The sequence below is a fragment of the Sinocyclocheilus anshuiensis genome, unplaced genomic scaffold (genome assembly GCF_001515605.1).
Source record: "Sinocyclocheilus anshuiensis isolate Anshui unplaced genomic scaffold, SAMN03320099.WGS_v1.1 scaffold366, whole genome shotgun sequence".
Lineage (NCBI taxonomy): Eukaryota > Metazoa > Chordata > Actinopteri > Cypriniformes > Cyprinidae > Sinocyclocheilus > Sinocyclocheilus anshuiensis.
The window spans coordinates 1,688,533-1,697,995 of NW_015547673.1; the positions used below are offsets into that span (position 1 = coordinate 1,688,533).

At 34.7% G+C, this 9,463-nt stretch overlaps 1 protein-coding gene across 3 annotated transcripts; it reads left to right on the plus strand.

Moving 5' to 3' along the window:
• The first annotated feature begins 2,530 nt into the window (after nucleotides 1-2,530).
• On the plus strand, nucleotides 2,531-8,482 carry LOC107702875 (L-rhamnose-binding lectin CSL2-like). 3 transcript variants are annotated; one of them, XM_016505313.1, is made up of 12 exons: nucleotides 2,531-2,571; nucleotides 2,777-2,812; nucleotides 3,835-3,879; nucleotides 3,985-4,114; nucleotides 4,259-4,362; nucleotides 4,447-4,491; nucleotides 4,584-4,719; nucleotides 6,584-6,699; nucleotides 7,478-7,522; nucleotides 7,618-7,756; nucleotides 7,939-8,048; nucleotides 8,192-8,482. In XM_016505313.1, coding segments are annotated over exons 1-12 (939 nt in total). In that variant the 5' UTR covers nucleotides 2,531-2,540; the 3' UTR covers nucleotides 8,194-8,482. The 3 variants fall into 3 exon arrangements, with proteins under 3 accessions (XP_016360799.1, XP_016360798.1, XP_016360800.1); XM_016505312.1 differs by lacking the exon at nucleotides 8,192-8,482 and having other exon boundaries at nucleotides 7,939-8,136; XM_016505314.1 differs by lacking the exon at nucleotides 8,192-8,482 and having other exon boundaries at nucleotides 7,646-7,756; nucleotides 7,939-8,017.
• Nucleotides 8,483-9,463: the final 981 nt, after the last annotated feature.

Here is a 9,463-nt window from a genome sequence, read left to right on the forward strand (position 1 = left end):
AGAGACGGGATGAGTATGGTTTAAAAATGGAAGGCTCTAGCGTGAAGGCTGCGATCTAGCACACAAGAAACATTCGTCTAATTTACTCATGGGACGAACTTCCTGCTCCTCGGCGGGCCAGTAGATGTTTAACTTGGCTACAGCACAAGTCACAACCTCCACAAGCTCCTCATACGCGAGGGACTGTGGTGGTGAGTCCATAGTCTCCTCCATGTCGACGCTCATCGCATCAACCTCCTCAGAGGAAGATAGATGAAGCGTCTGTCTCTCTCAATCTGGGGGGAAGAAACTGCAGCACGTGCTTCCGAACCCTGAGAGGGAGCCGCGGATCTAGTAGGTGAGGACCGAGATAAGGACGAGCCACACTGTGACATATTATAACTTATCTAATAGAGTGTTTTCGACTGACTGATGCTTTGTAAACATTCACACACACACACACACCACAACGCGCTCACTGAAGAGCAGAAGCTAATATATGCTTTGCCGGATGCGATTTTATGCTTCCTGGTTACTCACGTCACCCCGCTCGTGACGTCTCGCTTCTCTATTGGATTCCACACGTACTTCAGATCGTGGTCATGCAGAGGCGTTCCCACTCTTCATCATCTCGTTCTTCTAATGTACACATATCCCTCTCCTCTTCACTTAAATCCGAGTTACAACTTGTACCTAGTATACTAGCCTTCCTTTTCTTCTTCTGATTTTCATTTTTACTGCCTACCTGTTTTCCCTTCCCACCTTTCTCCTTATCTTGTCCTCTTCCATCTCCTTCTTCCATCTCCGGTCCAGTCACGGTACAGCCGTGTCAAACCGCCGTCTATCAATCCAATGAAGTGAAATCTCGGCTCTTGGACACCCAGCTCCCGCTTGGTGACGCGACCTCGAGGAAGTTGCGTAGAGCTCGAGCCTTCTGGCCATATCCTCACAAAAAGCTCGCCAATTTCATTGGCCTTTTCTCAATGATGTCAGAGGTGTCTAGGCCCCCAAGTGCGACCCCTAGTGTCTGAACTTCGACACAATGTCAAAGTGACTGACTGAAATGGAACAAAGGGTGTTTTATAAAGCCTGTTTCACAATAAGTTAAGGCTGTATAAATATTAATCAACTTCAATATCTGTCAGATCTAGCATGTGACTGTAAGGCATACAGATAATACTAAACATACAAAACACCTACACTGTAAATATGTGAAAAACTGGAAGCAGTGGTTGCCAGAATGTACAGTGACGGTGGTGATGATATACCAGGCATTATGGAAGGTGTTTTGGTGGCTGTATACAGTATTTTATTTATAGTCCCTAACTGTACTAAATGTTAGATACCAATCTGAGCTTTTTTTAAATTTGTTTGTTACAATAAATGTACTGATATTACACAAGTGGTACAATAGACGGTAACATGATGATTATGTTTTTGGTCTCTCCATGTGTCCACAGAGTTACAAAACCACCATCAGAGTGAAACACATGACAATTAATTAATTCTGTATATGTGACATAAACAACATAAAATTAATAGAAAATATTCCAATATAGATATATAAAAAAAAAAGATGCTAAATGAAATATAGACAAATGTGGCAGTTCTCATTGGGAATCCTGGTAATACTAATAAAGGGAATAAATGAATGCTCTATAAATTATTATAGATTAATACTTAATAAGTGATCAGAATTTTAGTGGGTTACACTTTATTTCAACAGTCCACTTTAGACATTCTATTAACTATAAGTAACTTTGTAACTACATGTCAACAGGCCTGTTTCAGGGGAAGTCGTGGCCTAATGGTTAGAGAGTCGGACTCGTAACCCAAAAGGTTGCAGGTTCGCGCCACATGTCTTGTAATTTTTTTTTTTTTATAACTAATTCTCATTAATTTGCAACTAGATGTCTACTAACTCTCAGAGTAGACTGTTAGGGTAGGTTTAGGGTTAGTAGAATAAGTTGACAAAGAAAGTATTAGAAGATATTAAGCAGACAGTCTACTAATACTCTACAAACTGCTAGTTGACATGTAGTTGCAAAGTTACTTACTGTTAATAGAATGTCTAAAGTGGACTATCGAAATAAAGTGTTACCTTTTAGTGTAGTGTACATTAACTTTACATACATACATTATTTTAAAATACCATAATACATGTATAGTATATGTATAATTAGTTTACTGTAATATTAATAAAGCAAAATAAAGCAATTTTCTGTAAATATTGTTAACATTTTCTACATAATTAGCTCTTTTTTAAATACTCTAAACTAGACTATACTATAAATTCTTAGATTTTTTTCTTCCAAATTATAATTTTAATGTGAAAATATTTGCACTAACTCCTAAGAAATTTTCCAGACAGTTCCTATAAAAGTAGGAAGTGTTTGCTCAACATCACATTGTTTACACAGATGTCTTAACTTTCAAAATATGTTTAAGGAAACATTTGCAGGCCGATGCTTATCTGATTGAATTACCAGAAAACAGACCATATAAATATGGATCAGCTAGTCAAAAGCTACATGTACACTTTTTACAGCAACAGCAGAACCATGTTCTCTCTCAGTGTCCTCCTGCTTACCTGTAAGTTTCTTTCATCTAATTAAATTGAAAAATCAGATGCACGGTGAACACTAATGTATAGTTGCACTTTTAGACATTTGAACAGCTCTGTTCTAGGTTAAATTTAGGGTTGAGAATAGTGTGAATTCTTTAAGCTAATCTTAATGCTTTAAGATTAGCATTGCACAGGGATTTTAATAATTTATCTTCTGTTGTTTTCTTACAGTGGTGCTTCTGAACTCCAGATTGCTGATATCTGCAGGTATTTATTTCATTTATCCTTGAACCACATCAACAATCAACAGTTAAACAAAGATTACTTGACTGAGAAGTCCAGATTTAAATGTCACAGCTGTTTTTTGTGTGAGTGGGTTGTGGTGTGAATATGTCACTATATGTTTGTTAAATTAATATTATTAACATTATTAGGTTAGTTCATGTTATAAAATGTCATTTGGCACGACTCCCCAAAAACATAATACTTATGAATGAATAATTCATGATATTTGTAATATGAAATACATAAAACCAACATAAAAGTACATTTCTAAGAACTTTGCACATAAGTTTTGAACTATAGTTTTTTCTCAATATTGGAGAGTCTTATATGTAATTGACCCATTTACTTTAAAGGGGTCATATGATGCGATTTCAATTTTTCCTTTCTCTTTGGAGTGTTACAAGCTCTTGGTGCATAAAGAAGATCTGTAAAGTTGCAAAAACTAAAGTCTCAAATCCAAAGAGATATTCTTTATAAAAGTTAAGAGTCAGCCACACCTACCTAAAACGGCTCGTTCTAACACGCCCCCACATGTCTACGTCACGATGTGGGAAGATTTGCATAACGCTGCCCAAATATTCACGCAAAGAAAGAAGGCGTAACTTTTATTCTCACTGTAGTATTGTTGCCGCCATGTCATGAAGACGCTGTGTTTCGTTGTGAAAGCGAAACTACTCTCTTTTTAGCAACATCATATGACCCCTTTAAGATGAGTTTAATTAAGCATTTGGAAAAAAACAATGGTGCTTTATAAAGCCTGTTTTACAATATAATTGAAAGATCAGACAACAGAATGTATACGTACAAACATTGTAAAAAATAAACACAAAAAAACACCAGAATCCAGTGGTTGCCAGAATGTTCTTCTTCTTAGTATTATTATTTATTTTTATTATTATTATTATTTAGTATTTTTCTAATGTAGTATCTGGAGTTTATTGTTCTCTCCCTATTCTATAGTTTATCAATCTCACCTTGTTACAAATGACTCTTTAATTTTTTAGAGACTGTAGTTACATGTGATGGGTTTGTCCAGCGTCTCAGTTGTGGTAAGATGTATCACAATAATCTAAAGATATTTATTATGTTTTCTATTGTTATTGTTGTTGTTTTAACAGTAATTCATTATGTATTGATGTTTTTCTTCTGTTCAGATACTGGGGTGATCAGTGTACAATCAGCAACCTATGGCCGCACAAGCAGCCAAATTTGCAGCATTGGACGACCACCATCTGAGACATCTAATACTCAGTGTTCAATAGATGTCACTGCGGTCTTCAAACGGTAAGATATTTTTCATTGTCTTTTTGCTTGTGACTACAGACAGAAAAATTATGGGTAGAATTATGACTCTGTTGCTTACTCTGTGGTTAGCTTACTTATTAGTATATATTGCATTATATTATTTATGTCTTTATCCTTAAACAGGTGTAATGGACTGAGAGAGTGTGAGTCTCAAGGACTGGCACTAAAAGATCCATGTTTTGGCACCTACAAGTACTACACTACCAACTACATTTGCATCCCAGCAGGTTTGGACTTTTTCTATCTCTTCCTCCAATTCCAGTTCTTTATAATTTCCTTCTCTGTGTAAATGTTTTCTGTCCATCTTCCAGAAACAAGTGTGACTTGTCACGGTGGATACAGTTATTTGAAATGTGGTGAGTGATTTTTCCACATCTCTCACATTGTTTCAAGAAATGGAGTCACGTGGATTACTTTAAGGACTACAGTTTTTTTTATCTCCATGTAGAAAATGGTAAGATTCAGATAAATACTGCAAACTATGGACGTACAGATAAAACCACCTGCTCTGAAGGACGTCCATCCAAACAGCTCCAAAACACCAACTGCTATTCACCCAATGCACTGGCTCCTGTGTCCAAAAGGTAGGTAAGTAGGTAGGTAGGTAAATAGATAGATAGATAGATAGATAGATAGATAGATAGATATATAGATAGATTGATTGATTGATTGATTGACTCACTGATTGATTGATTGAAATTTCATGATCTTCTTTCAGTGCCAGCTAACAGGGAACGTTCTGGCATGGTTCTCTCAAAGTTAACGAACATTCTTCCAGTAATGTTAATAGAATGTTTGTTCAAAGTTTAATCTTTAATAACATTCTCAAAGCATCAGCACAGATATGTTATTTATTAAATTTTCATGGATCGTTTTTTATGAGTGTTAGTTGGATGTTAGTCTAACTTTTTTAAACATTTCTATTTATTACTTGTTTAAAGAACATTGAAAATTAACATTCCCATGATAAAATTTCAAATGTTCTCCTAATGTTTTCTTTCATGTTTGCATACCAAAGAAACGTTTCAAAACATTTAGAGAGCATTCAGAAATAATGCTTAATGGCAGTGGTGGACAGTAACGAAGTAGTTTTACTTCGTTACTGTACTTAAGTACATTTTTCAAGTATCTGTACTTTACTGGAGTAGTTTTATTTTGAGTAACTTTTACTTTTACGTGAACTGAATTCACAAGAAAGAACCGGGAGATCTTGTGAGCGCAGGCGCGACTGATGCTGCTAAAAGTAAGTAACTAATGTTGAACTCTAGGATTAATTATTGTAACTGAAAATTATATTTAGGTCAAAACTGTCAGTTGTTTGTGAACTAAATCTGCTGTAAAGGGTGATCTATTTAAGCCAAATGAAATGCTTGAATGCAGACACATCAACATCAGTGTCTCTATGTATTAGGTAAAAAAAAATGAAACATTAAAATAACACAGATTAAAATAACTCATGCACGTTCATTAAGTAAATATTGTTAGCTGATGCTAACTGTCTAGCTAACAAGTTTGCTGGTGCTACGTGGAGGTAATTTTTAGATATAAAGTCCAAATATTTTGATTCAACCACCTAGATAGATTAGATCTGGGGGAAAATAAATTATGTCATGTTCAGAACATGGTAACTACAGTAATTATCAAAGTGGGAAGTGATGCCCTCAGGGGGCATTTGGCCAGGGGTGTTTTTACACCACAGACAAGGTTTGAAAAGAAAAAAAATCATTATGAAAAACTAAATATCCAAGTGGGAAGTGATGCCCTCTGGGGGCATTTGGCCAGGGGTGTTTTTACACCACAGACAAGGTTTGAGAAGAAAAAAATCATTATGAAAATATAATTATATTTTCCTTAAAATGTTCTTCCTAACTTCAGGCCTTATTCTCATGTCATTTATAACTGTGATGTTCTGCAAAACAACAAGTTTTAAAACACTTTTTTCTTACTGGTGACAATCAGATGATCAGATCTGTTTTCTCTCAGGTACATCGCAGTGTAAGCTTCACAGTGAACATTACTAAATCACTCTCGTCAACGTAGTCCATATCAACAACAAAAATATATCTTGACTCCATATAGTGGTTATTTTGGGAAAATCCCAGGTATTTTGAGCAGTAGGATTATAAAAAATATGTGCTAATATAAAATTAAATTAAGTAGCCTATATAAAATTGCAAAATAAATCTATCTATCAGTACTTTTTTACTTAAGTACATAAAATATCGAGTACTTTTGTACTTTCACTCAAGTAAAATTGAAAAAATGAGTACTTTTACTTGAGTAATATTTTATTATACGTATCTGTACTTTTACTCAAGTACTTGATTTGTGTACTTCGTCCACCACTGCTTAATGGTAATGTCAGGAAAATGTTTTTAGAACATATTTTTGTTAGCTGGGATAAAGATGCAATGACTAACGTAAACCTTACTTTTTTGACATATGAAGCTGCAATGGCCTGGAAAGTTGTGAGGTGTTTGCGACACATACAGTCTTTACTGATCCCTGCTTTGGCATATACAAGTACCTCGCAATCTCTTATTTTTGCCTCCCACCTGGAGTTCGTGAGTATTTATTTTGCCGTTTGCTACTCAATTCATTCAATTTTTTTTCAAGGTCATGTGTTTAGAATATTGTGATTTAAGAGACTTTTGTAACAAGAGCCTGATTTAGTACGGCATATTAATCAAAGTTTAAATGAAACATTATTTCTTCCCTGCATGCCACAGTTCAGCATATTTTTTTTAAAGTATTTATTATGGATATTATATACTTTAATAGAATATACTATTAACTTAATGGGATTTTTTACATTTAATTGCATGCTAATTACAATTAAGTGAAAATGTATTATAGTTTAGATTTATATTAGATTCAATTAGCTGGATTTATGAGTCTTGTATTTTATGACCCACTTAAGTACATCAATGTATATGTAATTGAATAATTGCTTCTGATATCGGAAATATGATTAAAGTGAAATGCACTTTAAAGTAAAACAATTTATTAATTTGACATTACAAAGTGCACTTTTTAAAAGTTTAGTCTACTTGTGTTAAGAAAGAGTCATGAGAGTGTTAAGTGGCCTTTTATTTCATTAATATTATATTATCTGCAAATACAGTTTTTTAAATACACACATACACTACAAGTGCACATTCATTACTAAGTGCACTTCTTTTTCACAAGGCAAAGCACATAAATAAACCAGTCCCCATCTTAATATTTAAAAGTCATGATCACGGTACACACTGCACACACCATTACTTGCTAAGCCTATTTTACATTTATTTTATATTTAAATTTTTTAATTGCTTTACAACATCTCTTTGTTTACTGTAGGTTCAAGTTTGGTCTGTGAACATGAGACAAGTGCTCTGAACTGTGGTGGGTATTCTGTTCTTACTTAAATGTTGCTTATTTTTAAGGTTTCAATTAATAAGGCATTATAAAGTTTATGACAGAATGGTAAATATTTTCAGATGATGGGACTGTCATACGCATTCACAGCGCTAACTACGGCCGAACTGACAGCAGCACATGCTCTACTGGACGACCTGCTTCTCAGCTTGCCAAAACTGACTGCTACGCCTTAAATTCACAGACAGTAGTCACTAGTGGGTCAGTTTATGTACAAATTTTCACTTGTAATTCAGTCTTTGCCCTGCAAAAAAACAACAACAACACAAACCAGATATGACCAGCTAAGATTTGTGTAGTTTAAGCATTTTCTCCCAGCAGGGTAATAAAATTACTTTTTAATGAAGTGTTTTTTCATTAATTCATATTTTATCATTGTGTAGATGTGAAGGGAAAAAGAGCTGCTCCATATTGGCCTCCAACAGTGTCTTCTCGGATCCATGTGTCGGCACATTCAAGTACCTGTACATCTCATACTCCTGCGTGTCTAAGTGTAAGTGTGACTATACAGAGCAATGATACTGCATATGTGTGCTAGTTTTCTAATGTGTTGATCAGTTTTGGTTTGGTTTTGCTCATGAACTCACTCAGGCTAGACTGATAATAGCTCATTACTGTTGATGTTTGTGTTTGCAGAAAAAAACAGCTGATCTTATGGATTTGGCCTCTTCAATTCTCTATCAGCCTTTTAATCTATTTTCTATTTCTTAATTGTTATTGCATCTAATAGTATATGACATTTGCCGTCTTTCCTCTTGTAAAGATATGGCAGAAGTAGTAATGGTAGAATACTATGCTAATCTGAAAGTCTTTGTGTGCGGATGAAATCAGTGGCTGAGACTTTTGTGTGAAGTTTTGATTCTCATACGATTAATATTTCTATGGACCTTGCTTATGTTGTGGGATTTTTCTTAGAATAAATGCTTTGCGAATGAGAATGAGGTGTGTGCGTCTTCTTCTTAATACATGTTGATTGTAAACACCAGCTTTACCTTATCATTTACCAAGTGATAGGAGAATATAGAAAGACTACACATTGCTTATTTACTACCAACACTGTAACAATACAAAGCTGGTTATCCTTATCTTTTAACATATGAAGTGCAAATCATTGCCCAAACCAACCTATTGACTAAGAAAAACTAAATGCTTATTTAAGGGGATTACAGTTAAAGCCCAGAGACCAGTAAGAGAGAATCCCGGACACCTTATGTCATCAAATTTGATTGATGACCGTCATAAAAATTCCACCCCCCACCCCTCCCTCCCACCATAACTGGACACCTATTTGGACACCTGTTCATACACCCCCCATGTGTCTAACTGGACATCTGTTTATCCACCAGCGATCCAGAGGAATTTATGATCCTGTACTCTTATTGTTTGGGAATGTGTTTTTGTGTGGGGCCGTTGAAAACTGTTCAAAACTATGTACTTTAAACTTTTAAAACAGTGTATCGGTTGGTAAACGGGTTCAAGGGAAGTTTTTATTAAAGTTTTTTCACACACATTTTAAGAAAAAACATCAAACATACAGGGAATAGAAACAATGTAATGACTGATTTTTCCAGAAAACAGTAAAAAATGTCAAGACAAGTATTTAAGTGTTGTTAAACAATTTTAGGAAAAGGTTGAAATATCTAAAACAAAAAGTACCAGATATGTTCGTTAAACAACACGGCAGTTTTTTATGTTGCACTTTTAAAAAGCTAATGTTTGTTACAAGTTAGAAACGAAAATTAAAAAGAGCTGACCATCTTACCATGATCTAAAACAAAAAAGTAGGCTACCAGATACGTTCGTTAAGCAACAGCATAAGATACTTGTCAAAATCTATGTTGTAGTCTACCATTACAATTTTAGGAAAGCTAGCGTTTGATACTAATACGAGTTAGAAAAGAAAAGAAA